At 45.1% G+C, this 17,159-nt stretch overlaps 1 protein-coding gene across 1 annotated transcript in view; it reads left to right on the top strand.

Annotated features, from left to right (window-relative positions):
- Pik3ap1 (phosphoinositide-3-kinase adaptor protein 1) overlaps positions 1 to 17,159 on the top strand; it is a 116,588-nt gene that overhangs the window by 2,984 nt on the left and 96,445 nt on the right. The window contains exon 2 of the mRNA XM_023709035.1: positions 4,821 to 5,240. Within this exon, the coding sequence (XP_023564803.1) occupies positions 4,931 to 5,240 (310 nt within the window). The 5' untranslated portion in view covers positions 4,821 to 4,930. The remainder of the gene's footprint in view (positions 1 to 4,820; positions 5,241 to 17,159) is intronic.

Here is a 17,159-nt window from a genome sequence, read left to right as displayed (position 1 = left end):
TGAAATGCCCTCAGGATTTGTCCTGAGATCCTGTACCTCAGATTGCAGAACCTTTGTCAGTGCAGCCATGTGGATGAGTCACGGCCATTGCTTGGCCAATGTGCTCTCTGTGAAAGCCTGAGAGAGTGTCTTCTCCCCATGTGACTCTCCTTAGGCCCACTCTTTGTCATCGATGTGGTGACCTTTTCGACATATGCTTGTCGTTTTATTTTTGTTTGAACACTTGCTTTCTGGCACTATAAAATGCTCTATTGGGCCGGCCAGATAGCTCAGTGGACTAAAGTGCCTGCTTAGGCAGAATGCAGCTCCTGGGGTTCGATCTCCGGCATGTGCCTTACAGGCCTGCCCCTGGGGCAAACTGAGAGGGCGCTTGAGACTGGGCGTGGCGGTACGCGAGTAATCCCAGCACTTGGGAGATTAAAAACAGAAGAATCACTCACTATGAGTCCGGTCTATGCAGTGAGAACCTGCATGCCCTGTACCAAATACATGAAAAAAAGAATGCTCTTTGCCTATTTTATATTCCTGCTCCCCATATCCTACCCTAGAATCATTCCTAGAATTGCTTATTTCTGTAAGAAGCCCTGGTTCCTTTTATTGGAAAATGGTAGTTGAAATCAATGCTGTTTGAAAACCAGATGATTTTTTTTTTTTTTTTTTTTTTTTTTGCAGCACCGGGGATTGAACTCAGGCCCTTGGGCTTGCCAGGAAAGTGCTTATTCTCCACTGAGCCATTTCCCCGGCCCCTAGATGAGTTTTAATTGTATTTCTAAACTATACTTTGCATTTTCATGACTTTTAAAATGGGACACATCTTAGAAATTAAGTGCATAGCTTTGTAGTCTTTGGATTTGGGCTCACATCCCTTATCTGGTACTAAAAATATCATCTTGGGAAACAACTAATTTAAGTCTATAAACTATTTTGGCTATGGGTAGTATATACTTGGAAGCTCAGATTTTTTTCTTTTTCTTTTTCTTTTTTTTTTTTGCCAGCTCAGCCTGCCCTCAGGGTGGGGCAGGGCTGGCATGGCTGGGGATGGAACCAAGGTCCTCTGTACCTGCCTAAACTTGCCTAAGCAGCCACTTTAGATCACTGAGCTATCTTGCCGGCTGAGTAGTGTATACTTTGTAAGATTGTTCTGAGGATTAAGAGAGAGTACACTTAGCTGCTCAGTACACCTGACCTGACTGGTGGCACATGGTCAGTTCCTGGCAATAAAGGTGAATTACAATTCAACTTTCCTTGATGACTGAATCTTTGATGAACAGCAAGTGTTGTGGTATCCTGTTAACGGAAGAGTAGGGGAGCAGGGAGGCAAGGCTCGGCTAAATGTGTGCACATGCCTTTGGGAGCACAGGAGCTCTTCATCTTTTTTTTTGTTGTTTGTTTGTTTTATATTTTTTGTAATTGCTTTTCAGTTGAGGTTTATGGGTTTTTTATTTTATTTTATTTTTTTTGCGGGACCAGAGGTTGAACTCAGGCCCTTGCGCTTGCCAGGCAAGCGCTTATTCTACTGTGCTTTCTCCCCAGCCCGAGGTTTGTGTTTTGACTTTGGTGCTGAGGACAAAACCCAGGGCTTCCAGCTCACTGTGCACGTGTTGGACCACTGAGCCAGATCTCCAGCCCCCGGAGCACTTCATCTTACTTCTTGAGCCATGAATCTTTTTTGTAGAATTGGAGCAGTTGCTCATGGCCACTTGGTCTTCCGGGCAGTATGCAGTCCTTCTTTTTTGCTAAGTCTACCCAGACTCAGAGATTCACATTGTCTCCACGAGAGCACTTCTCAGGATCCCGCAGATCCTTTTCCTCCTCTTCACTTTTGTGCTGCCAGTCATCAGCCCTGTTGGGGACATTATTGTTGGGTCCCTTGTTTCTAAAGTCTGGCACCACCACCATCCCATCCTGAGATCTTATTCTCCTTCTGTCATTTTGCACAGATTGTTGAGTCATTGTGTGTATGGAAGAAGAAAGGAGGTTGTGGCAAACATTTTGCTCTTTCGCATTTTAAATGAATATCTTGTACATTCTAACGTCGCCTTGCACACTTCCTGCCTGATGACTTGGGTATACTAGCCTGCACTGACATTTCACATTTAGAACAATTTGCTTTTTAGTATAAATCACCTCCATAGGAAGGGGAACAGAAGAAAAGTAAATGCATTCTGACGCTTTAATTCTGCTTTTTTTGTGTGTGAGTTGTATAGTTCTGTAGCTGTGTTATTATTTTCTAATCTTTATTTATTTGGCATAAGTTCTTTCTATGCAGCTCAGGCTCATGGTGATCCTCCTGTCTCAGCCTCCCCAGCACTCACTGGGATTACAGGTGTATGCCACTATGTCCAGTGTTGATGGCCGACTTTGCACAGGGCTGGCATGGTATGCAGTACCAAGGATCAAACCAGGGTCCTTGCACTTGCCAGGCAGGCTTAGACCACCGAGCTATCTCCCCAGCCAAGCTTGTTATTTTTATTCCCTGTATAGTCCTGAACTTATTTTTCCATTGAGAAATACAGGAATGTCCTACGTTGAAGGAACAAAAAAACAGTTAACAAAGCTTTTATTGTGTGGAAGTAGATAATTGGTACTTTAAAAGTTTGTCCTTAATCTGCTTAATCTTTGGGATCACGATAAGCATTACTGAAAAAGGTTGTTTTATTCACAACTGAGGAAGCAGGCTTTACTCGGAATTGAGTTCTCAGTAGAGCCATAAATGTCTCTAGCATGAGAGGAATCACTTTTTTTCTCCAGTTCCATTCTGCCTTTTAACACTGACCACTTTAATAGTGTGCACTATGTTATAGCTTGTGTCTAGGTATTCCTCCGAAAGCCTCATGAAGTCATAGGGCTTTCTTGGAGGTGGCTGATTGATTCATGGTACAATGCTAGGATTAAGTGTAGGTGATTGCTAGATCAGTTCACTGATTAAATTGGCACCACCATAATCCCAGTAGACTGGATACAATATAAGGGATTAAAAGAGGCTTGCTCCTCCTTCTCTTGTTGCTTTTCCTGCCTTCTCCCACCATTGCCTTTCTGTCATGCCACCCTGCCTTGGAGCTAGTCAATTATGGACTGAAACCTCTGCAAACTATGAGCTAAATAAACCTTTCTCCTTTTTAACTTTGGGTGTCAAGTATTTTTTTCTCCACAATCTACTGCCTCCAACAATATTCTTAGTCTGATCCACTTACTCTTGCTGATCAAACTGTTGGGTTTTATATTAGCACTAGGTTAGATACCTGACAGAGCTGAACTGTGACATAAGAGAAGGGAACTACAGATTTTTATTTGCTATTAGGAAATATTTGGTAATTTCTTCCAGGGGAAAGTCAGAATTTTTTTTAGGCCCACATTCTCAATTTTTAAGAATCTTTGATGAAGGCAGGAAAGAGTGTTTCTTCCATGGTCTTTTCAGAGCTCAGAGCCTCAAAGTCTTGCCCCAGTCGTGCCTCTGGTGTTGGGGCACCTCCAGTGATATGTGGATCCACAGTGTTCGTGATTTCTTACTTTCACAAGCTGTGATCAGCTTCTTACAAGGGAAGGCGAGGTCCCTGCTGCACTGTAGGATGCAGGGACACTATGTGCTACCCCTTCCGGATCACTAAAGAAGAGTTTATCAACGCGGTGGAGAGACAGGGACCCAAAACTGTAGTAATGATTAAGATCCAAGCTTCGTTGGAAAATAGGACCTATTTCTTAGGAGATTCTTGACAGAATTCCTGGTTGGAGGCAGCAGGAGCTGGGCGGAAGACTGGACTGGAAACTTAGAGCATATAGAGAGTTTACTCCCGGTCTGCGGCTAATTTTCTGAGTGTGAATTTGAGCAAATCCCGTAATCTTCCCAGACAAGCGTTTCTTACATCTATAGACAAAGAATGTAGGCCATATGATCCCCCAAATCCCATTTGGCTTCTGTTTCTGGCATTTGTGTTTTATTAGAGAAAGAAGAAAAAGCATGTCATAGACCATATATCAGGAAGGATACGTGAAAACTGCCAGTCGACCAGTTCCCTTTCTGGTATTGCATTGTTCATATTACTGGGAGGATCATGATCTAAGCCACCAATTACTGAGGGTTTTCTACATGCTAAGCTCTACGCCAGCACTGTATAGGAGATATTTAGTTTAGTTCTTGCAAACACTGATAAACATTGCCACTGTGTTCCATTTACAGATGAGTAAACTGAGGTTTCAAATATTTAATTTATCCAAGGTTGCATAACTATGTTGTAGAGCCGTGAGTCTAACCGAGTCTGGTACTATGCCTGTGCTCCTGAACACTGTTTTTGGGACAGAGCTAGGCTCTGGGTCAAATCAGAGTCTGAATTCAAATTCTGACTCTGCTACTGTGAATATTGGGTAAGTTATCTGGTCACCTTTCAGCTTTCTGGTCTTTAGAAAGTGCTGAGAGTGAGATCCACCTTATAAGGTTGCTGTGAGGGTTAAAGGAGATTACCGGCCATCTCCTTAGAAAAGTGGCGGGCACAGCAAGCTCTAAGTAAGTACGAGTTTGCCGGTACTGCTGTTACCGCTCCGACTGTTGCTGCTGTCCTACACACACCAGCTGTGGGGCTGAGGGCGTCGCACAGCAGGTGCAGCCTCAGCTTCTGCAAGGATCTGAAACAAGGTGGTCTGTTTGGACACAGACAGTCTGTTGTGGCTGGCACACAGTGTGTAAGTGGGGAATGCGCTGGGTATGCTGGAGGCAGACAGAGGGGTACGGCAGGTGCCGGGCTCCTCCCCTGGGGGCCGTGTCTTATGGGGAGCTGTCCCCAAGGAGCCGGTGGATTAAGCTTCCGTGCCTCTTTTTCATCCAGGGGTGCCCCGAAGATGTGACATCCTCACTGTCTACAGCCCAGATGCCGAGGAATGGTGCCAGTACCTCCAAGACCTCTTCCTGTCCAGTCGGCAGGTCCGCACCCAGAAGATGCTGACGTACCGGCTGGGCCCGGACGCCGCCTTCTCGGCCGAGGACCTGCTGCTCTTCCTGGGCGCCCGCTGCGTGGTGGTGCTGCTCTCGGCGGGGCTGGCGGAGCACTTCTACAGGCCGGTGCTACTGCCCCTGCTGCAGAGAGCGCTGCACCCAGCACACCGCGTGGTGCGCCTGCTCTGCGGGGTGCAGGGCACCCCAGATCAGTTCCTGCCCTTCTTCCCCGACTGGGCCGACTGGCAGGAGCTCACCTGTGACGATGAGCCCGAGGCGTACGTGGCCGCGGTGAGGAAGGCCATTTCTGAAGGTAAGGGTTTCCTCCCTGCTGAGGCAGACCCCAGGCTCTGTGGCAAGGCACCTTTGACCGTAAGCCTGTACTTTATGTAGCCCAGCAGGTAGCTCCCAGGCCATGCAAGACTGCTCATGGCTACAGGTTTACAGCAGCGGATTTCTGGGGCAGGATAGTCTCTTCCACTGCTAGAGAAGAAGGGGACACTTTCCTTTGTGCTCTGTGTTGGGGGAGGGGGCTTTCTTTCTAGAATTTTCTATGCATCGGATGACAGGGGAACAAGGCTCCAGTGCAGGAGGCAGCGGAGACCTAGTTTGCTGTGGGTGCAAGGACCACCCCGCCAACCCTCCTGCTTGCAAGCTGCTTCCATTTTATCCTGGCATGATCTTAGCAGTTTTGTTGAAAAGGTGTCTCTGTGGGTGAAATGTGTATAGCAAACAACCTTCTTCTCAGCTTCCCTGATGTAGCTTTTGTCTTTTGAGCTGCTTCTCTATTTAGAATGGAAAGATTCCAGTGTTTTCTGCAAGGGCCAGTGACAGGGCCAGTGACTTCCCTGGCCCCATACGTGTGACACGCGCTCTGATTAGCAGTAGCAGAAGATGTGCTGCGCGATCCGTGCACGTGACAGCATCTGTTCCTCTCTTGGTTTTCTATTTTTGCCTCACTTGGGGCTGCATAGGCTGTACCTGCTGTCTGCTCTCTTGCTACTGGAGGTCTTATATACCTGACGCCAGCCAAGAAGCCTAGAAAAATATGGCCTTTTTTTGGGGGCAGAACCGGAGATTGAACTCAGGCCCCTGCGCTTGCCAGGGAAGCGCTTATTCTACTGAGTTATCTCCCCAGCTCCTTTTTGGTTTTTTTGAGACAGGGTCTCGCTGTGCAGTTCAGGCTGGCCTAGAGCTCACTTTGTAGCTCAGGCTGGTCTCGAATGTGCAACAATCCTTCTGCCTCATCCTCTCGAGTGTTGGGGTTCCAGGCGCGTGCCACCACGCCTGGCCCTAGGTCCATTTTAACAGCACCTCAGTGATCCCCGGGACTTGAGTGTTACTTTGCTCATTCACCCATTCATCTGATGAACTGCATCAAGAAGGTTTTCAAAAGGCAGTGTATGTTTTTCTTGGTGGTACATGCCTATAGTTACAGCATTCTGGGGGGCCGAAGCAGGAGATCACAAGTTCAAACTCAGCCTGGGAAATTTAGGATTAGGGAGACCTTATTTCAAAATAAAAAATAAAATTAAAAAGGGCTAGGGATGTAGTTCAGTGCAAAGGCCTTGGGTTCTATCTGTCCATCTGTCATCTGTCTATCTATCTATCTATCTATCTATCTATTTGTCTATGAAATGTAGCTTCTTTTGTCCCAAGAATAGGCTTTTCTAAACCAATAGAAATGACCGTATCTCTTAGTATAGTGAAAGCCGTTCTCACCTTGTAGTGCAGATAACCGATGCTCATGCAAAAGATGTCTCTCCTGAAATCTGGAGACCTGGGTTAGTCGTGTTTCCAGAGTTTGCTTATCTGTATTTTATTTTATTTTTTTCCCATAATTTTATTGAAAAACAAATAGCAATGAGACAGTTGCAAATCAAATCGGTAGGACAGTTTCAATAATTAACACACTGCATGCATTCTTCCTAGTGGTTAATTGCTGTACTTAACTGTATTTTAGAAGGACACAAGGATAGCAAAAGCCTCGGCTCCAAGGGACATGATTGCATTTCCTTGCTTTCGGGCCACTGTGATTTGCCCACAGAGAACTGAGACACAGCGGGGTGCTTCCACCACTGCAGTGGTCCGCTATGACTCTGAGGGCAGGCCACTGTGACCCACCAACTAATAATCGTTCAGAGCTCCGTGGACATATTGTCCCTATACTGGAACCCCATACTGTATACTCTAACAGATTGTTCTTTAAAATAGCATGGTGGTGAGATTTTTAAAAATAGACAGAAAAAGGGCTGTGGGTGTAGCTAATGGTAGCGTATAGTTAGCACGTGTGAAGCCCTTAGCTCAGTCCTCAGCACAAAAGAGAGAGAGAGAGAATAAGGAGAAGGGTTCTTTTAATATTTTTGGACATATCCAGCGGATAGATGGCTGAGTAAACTGATTTTTGCTAATGTTTATTTTTTTCTAAAGATTGCTACAGTATGCTGTGAACTTTTAGTTTCAAGTATTTTAGAAAGAATGAAATATTTCACAGTGATATTACTGCCCTGAGAGCAAATAAGCTCTCATCAGAAAGAGATTATTTTAATGAGGGATTAAAATAAGCTTCTTAGTGGGAAATTGCTGCAGTTTAGAGTCAATGGATATAAAGACAAATGGGATTACAAGAAAGAGAAGAGGAGGAAACTTAGATTAAAGGTGTTTACAGGTAGTCAGTTATACTTTAAACAAATGTTTCTCAAACTTCCATGTGCACCGGAAGACCTGCGGATCTTGTCAAAATGCATATTCCAACTCTGAACGTCTGTGTGCTGGGATAACAGGCACCTGCCATTGCACCCAGCGTGACAGTCCATGTTTTTAATAAACTGCCCGTGCTGCTGGTAAGGGTCGAGGCCACCTCTCCTTGTCAGTGGTCACGTACTTCTGTTGTGCATGAACCAAAACTCAACTCTCTACTTCCCTGGAAATGGAGGTAGTATTGTACCAGGGCAACCGCCAGATACCTGTTGATGTAGGTGTGAGATTAGACCAGGGTTGGATGGCCAGGCCTTCGAATGTCAGGGTAGATCCCCTAGTTCTCCTCCTCCACTCACAGGTTCAGTGTATTCACGCTGATAGCTGTTAATCTCTCAGCTTTCTGGGTGTAAGTGGTCTTGGCACTGGTGGGAGATCGCTGCCACTCGCCTGCTTACTCATCATTTAACAGTGCTGTTCCACTAAAGATGTTTCGAGGGTTTTACTGCCCACCCTCCTCTCCAAATTTGGCAGACACCTTACAATTGAATAGATGTTTTGATTAGAGTCTTCAGTGTGTTGCAGCAGCGAGTTTATTTTACAGGTTCTTCATCTGTAAAATGACGGGGTTCAACCAGATGATTTGGAGGGTTTCTCCCAACCCCTTGTGCTGTAACGTATCATTATAAGTTTCCTAGGAAGATGGCCTATTACCCAGAACCTTTCCACCGATTTTGTTTAGTTCCACAATGCCTGGAGTGATAGATACAAGTGTGGAGAGGACTGTACTATTGTTCTGAATTTCTCGGGCTTCTTGGGTAATTATTTTCAAATAAGGAAGTGAAAAACTCCCGGTACAGCAAAGTGCAGCAAACGTTTCCTCTTCTTACTGGAGGCCTATTCTTTGCTGTGTATCTCACTGGACTACAAAAATAGATTCTGTAAGACTGTGTGAGAAGGGACTCACTGTGTGATAGCAAGCTTTACTTTAAAAGTTCCTGTCCAACTTCTGTGGCGTCTGCCACGTGGAGGCTGAGGCAGGGTATTGCAATGTTCATGGCCAGCCTGGACAACATAGCAAGACTCTGTTTGATTTATTTATTTATTTTTCGCAGAACTGGGGATTGAACTCAGGCCCTTACTCTTGCCAGGGAAGCGCTTATTCCACTGAGCCATCTCCCCGGCCCAAGACTCTGTTTTGAAATTTAAAAAATAAAAATAGGGCCGGGGAGATGGCTCAGTAGAATAAGCACTTCCCTGGCAAGTACTGAGTTCAATCCCCAGTTCCACCAACAAAACAAAAAATAAAAATAAAGAAGGGCTGGGGACATAGTTCAGTGGTAGTGTCCCTGGTTCAATTCCCAGTACTGAAATATTTTTTTGCATCCATGTGCTGACGTGTGTGTGTGTGTGTGTGTGTGTGTGTGCGCGCACATGCGCAGGAAGGCTGAGGGTGGAGGGAAGCATAAAGCCTACTTCTCCCCTTCCATTTGTATTGCTGTGATGATCTCTTCTGCTTCTTTCTTTGCACTATTTTATACTTTCTTTCCTAGTTCCTCCCCATGCTCTGTGTCTCAGGAGGTCTTGGTGGTACTTAATTTAGAAAGAATCATTTCTGTATGTGGTACAGCGCCTCACTATGCAGCTTAGACTCATAGTGATCCTCCTGTCTCAACCTGCCCAGTGCTGGGATTACAGGCCTGCACCACCACGCCTGCTTTCAGTGGCTGGTTCAGAGCACAGCATATAGTACCAGGGGTTGAACCTGGGTCCTTGAGCTTGCCAGGCAGGCACTTAGACAGCTGAGCTACCTCCCCAGCCCCTGGTGGCTCTTATATTTAAAATGTATTTTCTCTCTGGTTCCCTTGGGAAAATTGAATAGGCAGATGTCCACATCTGGCCTTCCTTTGTTGATGTTAGTTTTCTAATCTTAACATTAAACTGGAGCTTAAAAGAAAAACAGTGGGTATTTTCAAAATGCTTTCAGCTGATCAATGGACCCTACCAAAATCTTTTCCTAAGCCTAATTGTATTTTTTCCATTTTATTGAGGTATAATAGACAAATAAAAATTGAATATATGCAAGGTATATAATGCAATGGTAGGAAATAAGTACATTGTGAAGTGATTACCACAGTCAAATGAATAAACAAATCCACAACCACCGCGGTTGCCATTGTGCGTGTGTGCGTGTGTGTGTGTGTGTGTGCGCATGTATGTGTGTAGTGAGGACAGGTGTTGTGCTTGTTCTCGTCCCCTCGTACCAGCTTTCGAGTAAGCAGTGTGGTCTTATGAGGCCTTTGGCCAATGTCCCCTCTTCTCCTCCCTAGCTCTGGCAGCCACCGTCTACTCTTTGCTTCTTTGAATCTGATGTTTTCAGATTCCGCATATAAATGAGATGACATAGTACCCGCCCTTCTGCATACTCCACTCAGCACAGTGTCCTCCAGGTTCATCCGTGTTGTTATAGTGATGGGATTTCCTGCCTTTTTTTTTTTGTGTGGCCAGCTCAGCCCACCAGGGGGCGGGGGTGGCTGGCATGTGGTGCTGGGGGATTGAACCGCGGTCCCTTTGCTTTGCTTAGCTTAGCTTGTTCTAAGTAGGTGCTTTAGACCACTGAGCCATCTCACCAGCCCGGATTTCCTGCCCTTTATGGCTGAATAATATTCTCTTATGAAATTTTTCTGTAATTTAAAATGGATCATTTTTCCAAAATATGTTCATCACAATGTTAAAAAAGAAATCAAAGTTACTTGGAGTTTTCCTTTTGATGAATGATGGTGAGGTAAGTCTTTGTGTCGCTTTGGCCTGTGGCTGTTGGCTCCCTCCTGATCACATAGCTGTAGAGACCCAGGGCACCGGCTCAGCCCCTCGTGCGTCTCCCACCTTCCCCGCAGAACCTGAATCCAGCTCCTTCCTTGCTGTAGGCTTTGTTGTTGCAGTTATTTTTCTTTTCCTTTTATGTCTGGTTCAGTTTATTATTTACATGTGCAGAGATGCTCTCATGGTGAGTCGCTGCGCCCTTCCTCCTCTCGCTCGAAGAGTTGGTGATAAGATGAGTGCTTGCTACGGCAGTTACCGCGCGGCATGCGGGGGCTTACGCGTCTTTATTCTCCCCAGCAGCCAGACTGGTTACGTGGTCTTGCTACCATTTTATAGAGGAGAGATGTTGGACGGACTATGTAAGGACAAGGGCAGTTTGCTTAGGACGTTAGAGCCTTCGCGTTCCAGAGCGCGCTCCCTTGGGCCTTGCTTTTTTCTCTTCTGTCTGCCCACCTCTTCCATGTCTGTTACATGAGGAATGAAGTACGGCAAGCCCCTGGAAGAGAAAGGAGCAGAGAAAACGAAGCCCTCTGGGCTCTCCAGCCCGCGGATTCCCAGGCCAGGCTGGGCATGGCTTTGTCCTTGCACCTTATTTGCCAAGCAGATCCCTGCCCCTCCCCCAGCCAGCATCTCAGGGGGCCGGTCCTGGGAATGTACATGTCAGAAAGCTCCCACTACTAGTTCTGCTGGGCAGCCAGGTTCGGGCTCTGCTCGGGGTCTGCCTTTCCTTTCCGGGTCAAGAAGGCAGTGGTAGCTCAGGCCCTGCCAGCTGTTACGGCCAGTGGTCCCTGGGGCTCAGGTGTTGGTTCTCACATGTCACAGGCGGCAGCCCTAAGAGAGGAAGGGAGCCAGAGCCTCTCAACAAAGGGGAAGTCACTATGCTCTGTTAAGCTGCCTGGTGGCCTGGTGGATGGTGAGTTACGGGCGACTTCTAGGGCATCTGGGGAGCCTGCCCGGGATGTGGGGAGAACTGCTTCCCAAAATGGCCTGTTCTTGTTCTGGTGTCCTCCTGCTTTGGGCTGTGGGCTGCCCTTTCCCTCCTGTGGGTTAGTTTACTCTGAAGCTGGCTTCCGGTAGCCGTCTTAAATAGTGCCTCTCCCACCCCGACCCTGGGTACTTCATATCTGTCCTCCTGTTGAAATAATTGTGATTTGGAGAAGGTGCCCGGCCAGGATGGTGAAATCCTGCTGACCTCACTAGAATCTACAGCCTGTCCAAGAGCAATTTAGGTTTCCCCTGCCAGGTACCCTGACTGCCTTGTTGAACCAGGGAACCTGCTCCTCATGCTCCTAGTTGTCAAGAGCACTTCCAAGTGAATCTGAGCAATTAACAAGCACAAATACGCAAGATAGATTTTGTGCATAGGGATCTTTTCCCTCTGAAGCATTAGAGTCCATCAGGATTACAAATTTCCTGTGAAGCCCAGAGCTATGGTGGGCAGTGAACTTAGCCTCTGCTGCTGGCTACAAGGTAGCCTTCTACCATTGGCGATTGCATTAGATTTCCTACGGTCCCCAAAGAAAGTATCTGTGAGCCCTTCTGCTGACTGTGGTAAGCTGTACTGAAAAGGGAGAAATACGTGCTGAAGTTTTGCCTTGTGAGAACTAGTTTGTACCTGTCTGTCTAAATATTGTAACTTGTGCCAGAATGGAATCATCAGATAAAGAAATTTTATCAGTTAATTGTCTACATATTGCTTTAGTATTATTTTTCATTTCAGTTCTCCTGGGACTATTACTAGAAGAGAATGCTAGAACTCAGACCTAGGACCTGACATCTCCTTTATATTTCCAAAGTCCTCCCATAGATGTTACTTCACTTGGTCCATGTAGGCACAGGTCTGCAGGGTCTCACTACACAGATCGGACTCATAGTGATCCTCCTGTGTTCAGCCTCTCAAGCTCTGGGGTTACAGGCACCTACCACCATGCCCAGTCTCAGTCCCCATCTCAGGGCACTCTGGGGCGGGGCCAGCAAGGCTGCCAGGAGTCAAACCCCAGTCCCTGCATTTGCCTGAACAGATTCTTTAATCTGATGAGCTATCTGCCCAGCCCTACCATGTAGTTTTTCTATGAGGCGGATGACAAAGACAAAGCCCAGGCAGGTTCAGTGATTTGGCCAGAATCACACAGCTATTTTTCCATCAGAGCTGGGATCAGGATGAAGGTCTCTTGGCTTGCTATCCACGGCCTCGTGACTGCCTTAGACACCAGACCTCGGCTTTCATCTGGTGGGCATTTGGCCGGTATCTCCCCACCAAGCCCCTATTTGGGGACTGGGACAGAAAAGGGTACAGCAGACTAGGCACTGCTATAAGGGTGTCGATATTCTAGATCACCTATTCCAAAGCTGGATCATGTAAGCTATGTGGAAACTTAAATAATTTCTAATATTTTCAGTTTTTAAAGAAAAAAAGGCAAAAATTAATTTTGATAATATATCTTACTTATCCAAATAGATCTAAAATATTCTCATCTTAACATGTAAGTGTAAAGTGAATGTGATATTTTACATTTTTTTCCAGCAAACATATTTAATCAAACACCTACTTTATAGACAACACCCATTTCGAGTGTCCGGTAGCTATGGCTGACACCTCACTGATAGCTTCTTTGTCTTTCTTCTCAATGCCTTCATTCTTTGTCCTTTTCTATGTTTGCATATTTATTTGAGTGAGACAGGCTTTCACTATGCAGTTCTGGCTGGGCTGAACTCACTTTGTAGCCCATGCTGGCCTTAACTGCAGCCCTCCTTCTGCCTCAGCCTCCTGAGTGCTAAGGGTCACAGGCCTGGGCCAGCACGCCTGGCCCATTTTCTATACTTTGTAACCTGTTAGCCAAATTCTCAGGCTCCAGAAGTTCAGTGTCAGCTAAGACAAAGTAGGTCTCCTTGAAATGGTCAGTTTACCATGAAAGCTGGCGAGACTTTGGGACACCAGAATCAAGCCCCAAGGTTTGCTTGTCAAATGATCACATTTGCCTTATTAATTTAATTATTGTTGCATCAGTGCAGAGGAATTCCACATATACTTCAGATTCGTCTCTGTACAGATGGGCAAAATTGGCCAAAATTTATTAACCGAAAAAAGCTAAGATACAGAGAAGTGTATGTAACATGATGTTATTTAGTCATATTTTGCAAGAATACGTCTCTACTGATATATTCAATTTTTTCTCCTGGCAGAATACATAAACATTGTTGGTAATCGTTTCTTTTGGGTGGGTGGAGGGCACTGTGAACTGTTTGTTTCAGACATTTCTCTGGTGTTTTTTTTATCTTTCTATGTTTATGCTTTACTTTCCGTTAGGAATTTTCAAAAGAGAAAGGATGGAGTAATGGGGGTTCTATGAGTCTAGAGGAAGAGGAAGGTGTGCAGCTTGTATGTAGCTGTCCAAAACAGGTTTAATTTTAGGTTAAGCTTTGTGCAGATTCCTTGGCCTTTTTCCTGGGCTTCCTTAGACCGACTTTCTGGTGAAGAGAAATTGGTGTGTATTACTGCCAATGTCGCTCACACTCTGTGGGCTAAAGCCTGTAAAGGGGGAACAGCTAAAAAAAAAAAAAAAAAAAAAAAAGAGAACAGCTATTTATCAATGAGTCATATTTTTACTCTCGTCAAATCTGGAGTGATTCTTCTTAGTCACTACAATCTGTAGGAGGCTCACTAGGACACTGAGGGTGCATTTGTCACAGGCTGATAGTAAGTGGTTGTCTGATTGTAGGCGAGTACCACCCTTCTGGATCTGTTCCTGGCCTCTTTAGAACGCTGCGAGAGTGCAAGCTGACATCTCAGTTCATAAGCATCAAACCCCCTGTTCCACTCCCGTGAGGTATTGCTTTCAGCACATTTCATTCCTAAGTCTCAGTCTGATACTTGTCTAAATCCATTCAAGTATATTTAGAATACATTTATTTCTGCTAACAAGTTATCCTTTACAAAGAACTTGAAGCAGAGTCTTGAATGGGCTTCTGCTTCTGGGCTAGCTCAAGTTCAGTCTTAGGTCAGTGTAACTTTACACCATTGTCTCTGGGAAGGGGAGCATCATGTAACATTTTATGTGGATGGTTTCTTACGGTCTGCATGAAGTGCTCTGGGTTCATGGGCAGATAATGCGGACAGGCCAGCGGAGACAAGTGTGCCCGACACAGCGGGTCTGCTAATGTCCTCAGGATGTTTCACAGCTTTTCTATTTAGTTTCCACCAGCCATTCGCCTGACCGAGAGTATACCTGAGCTGGCCCAGAAATGCGGTATTTTCATGTTGTAAGCGACTCTTCATCTGCCCAGAGGAGAACTTACTGCAGCCACCGTGAATGTGTCATGCAGCCTTCTGGGCAGAAAAGTTCTTATTTTAGCTGGCCTGGCCAATTTAAACAGAGGACAGTTGGTTTTCTAAGATACATAAAAATGAACAAAGCCAGTAAATGACTTAAAAAAAAGACCCGTTCTGTGTTGGAAAAAGACATTTGGAGACTTTCATTTTCACCTTTTCATATTAAAAAAGCAGCACCAGTCCTCACTGAGGCTATTCTGGTGTGGCAGGTGCCTGGCAAACGGTGGATGGAAGGGTGACTTAGTAGGTGGGTACATTTATGGGGTTTTTTCCACTTTCCTTTCTCTTGGGGTGATTTTGAATTTTCCATCTAGAAGAAAGCTGACCCTCCCATGACCATCCTACTTAGGGGACTGTAGTATTGGTGCTTTTTGATTTTCAGACATTTTTATGGAGTAGGTTTGGGTTGCACAGAGAGCTTATTACCAGAAAAGAAAATCAAGTTTGTTCAAAGCAAGACATGGTCAGCAGAGCACAGTTTTTATTCAGCCATTCAAATACACCAGCAAGACAACCTGCCTCACAAAAAATTGAGTGCCATTTGTTTTCTCCTTAGTGTATGTGTAGGTTAATTAGTAACCAAGATTAAATAGGGTGTGTCTTTTGTTTTCTTTGAAGGAGATCTTAAAAGTGAAGAGATCTGTAGTTTGGGGGGAATCTCTAGAATTGGCTTAGCTTTTGGAGGAATTTCTTGGTAATTTTCTGGTCTTTTATCTCATGAATATGTGCATCTTCTCTGTTTCCTTTAGGAGGTTAGAACCATACTAGGTTCTTATTTAAAGGTGTTGGTGGAATGTACATATTTTGTCTCCTTAGTCGCCACCTCACAAACAGCCTTCTGGCTCTTTCCGTAACATCTGATAACACAGGAAGTGGAGGGGGAGGCTGATGATGAAATGAAAATGCTCTACTTTTAAATTAGACTAAAATAAGTTTCCTTTAACAAGTCTAGCGAATGTTCAGCGCTGTAGCTCCAGCTCAAGCTGGCATGATGCAGGACGCTCATCAAAAGTAGCAGACAGGATAGTTGCGTAAGTCGTTGGCTTGGTTGATTGAGCGTGGAAAATACGGAAAAACATTTCTGTCGCAGACTGTGTCATATATAGAATTCCAGATTGAGACAAACTGTTACTTGCTTTGGTCTGGGCTCCTCCCTCATAATTCTGATACTTTCTGAATATCACTTATCAAAACTTTGGGGTTGTTTTTGCCAGAGGGGGTCTCCAGTTGTGCTTGTATTTTTACATTAAAGACTTTTAAGGAACAATGCACTTCTGAAATATTTGTCTAATAATTTGGCAGCCTAAATGTTTAATTTTGTTTTGAAGTCATTTTGAATTCAGAGTCCCCATAGATCATACAAAAAGAGTTCTTTTAAGGCGCTGGGGATATAACCTAGGGTGTTTACACCAAGCTACATTCTAGTCCTGTTTTATTTTTGAGTCAGTGTCTCACTAAGTTGCTACATTGCCCATATTGGGCTCAAATTTTCCATCCTCCTGCCTCAGCCTCCCAGAGGGATTACAGTATGTGCCACCACACCTGGATAGAAATCATAAATTGTTTTGTCTGATTCTTCCCCTTGTCCAGGTGTTCATGTTATTGAAACTTGCCCCGGAAGCAATCTAGCTTTAGAGTTTCTGGTGGGAAAATTGACCCAGGGAGCCACCAAGTCAACAAGATGGAAATACAGAATATTAACAATAGAAAAGGAAAATTTAGACCCAAGCATTTTAATGTACAGTGCTCAGAGGAGGACTGACAGGGGTTAGATGCCTTGCGCAGGTAGTAAGCAGTACAGTGTGGACTGCTGATTTAGGATTCTGGTCAGTGATATTTATTGAAGTTTCTCGAGTGCTTGCATGTGTATTTCATTGTGTAAGATCCTAAGGAAACTTGATGAAAAAGTCAGATTCAACCCCTGTCCACATGGACTATCATATCTTAGGAAAGAGAAGAAAAGGTCCAGGTTGTATTATGGCAGGTGTTTTTCGCATGGCAGTTAATGGTACCCTAGAGCTTAGGTTAACCATAGCTTTCAGTGGTTATTAGGATTGTCTAAAATTCCTGAATAGTTTTATTCAAAACGTGTAATTTTTATTTTTATTATTTTATTTATTTATTTATTTTTGTGTTTTAGGGAAGGGTTTAAAGGGTGTGCAGGGTCTCACTGCTAGATTGGACTCGTAGTGATCCTGCTGTTTACAGCTTCCCAAGAGCTGAGATTACAGGCACAGGCCACCACACCCAGTATCAATGGCTGTCTCAGTGCACCCGGGGGGCGGGGCCAGCACAGCAGGCCCAGGGATTGAACCCCTGGCCCCTGCGCCTGCCTGTAGGCACTTTAATCCACTGAGCTATTTGACTGGCCCTAAAGCATGT

Source organism: Octodon degus, unplaced genomic scaffold (genome assembly GCF_000260255.1).
Source record: "Octodon degus isolate 3935 unplaced genomic scaffold, OctDeg1.0 scaffold00010, whole genome shotgun sequence".
NCBI lineage: Eukaryota > Metazoa > Chordata > Mammalia > Rodentia > Octodontidae > Octodon > Octodon degus.
Note: the sequence above shows the minus strand (reverse complement) of the source record. Positions and strands in the feature narration are given on the sequence as shown.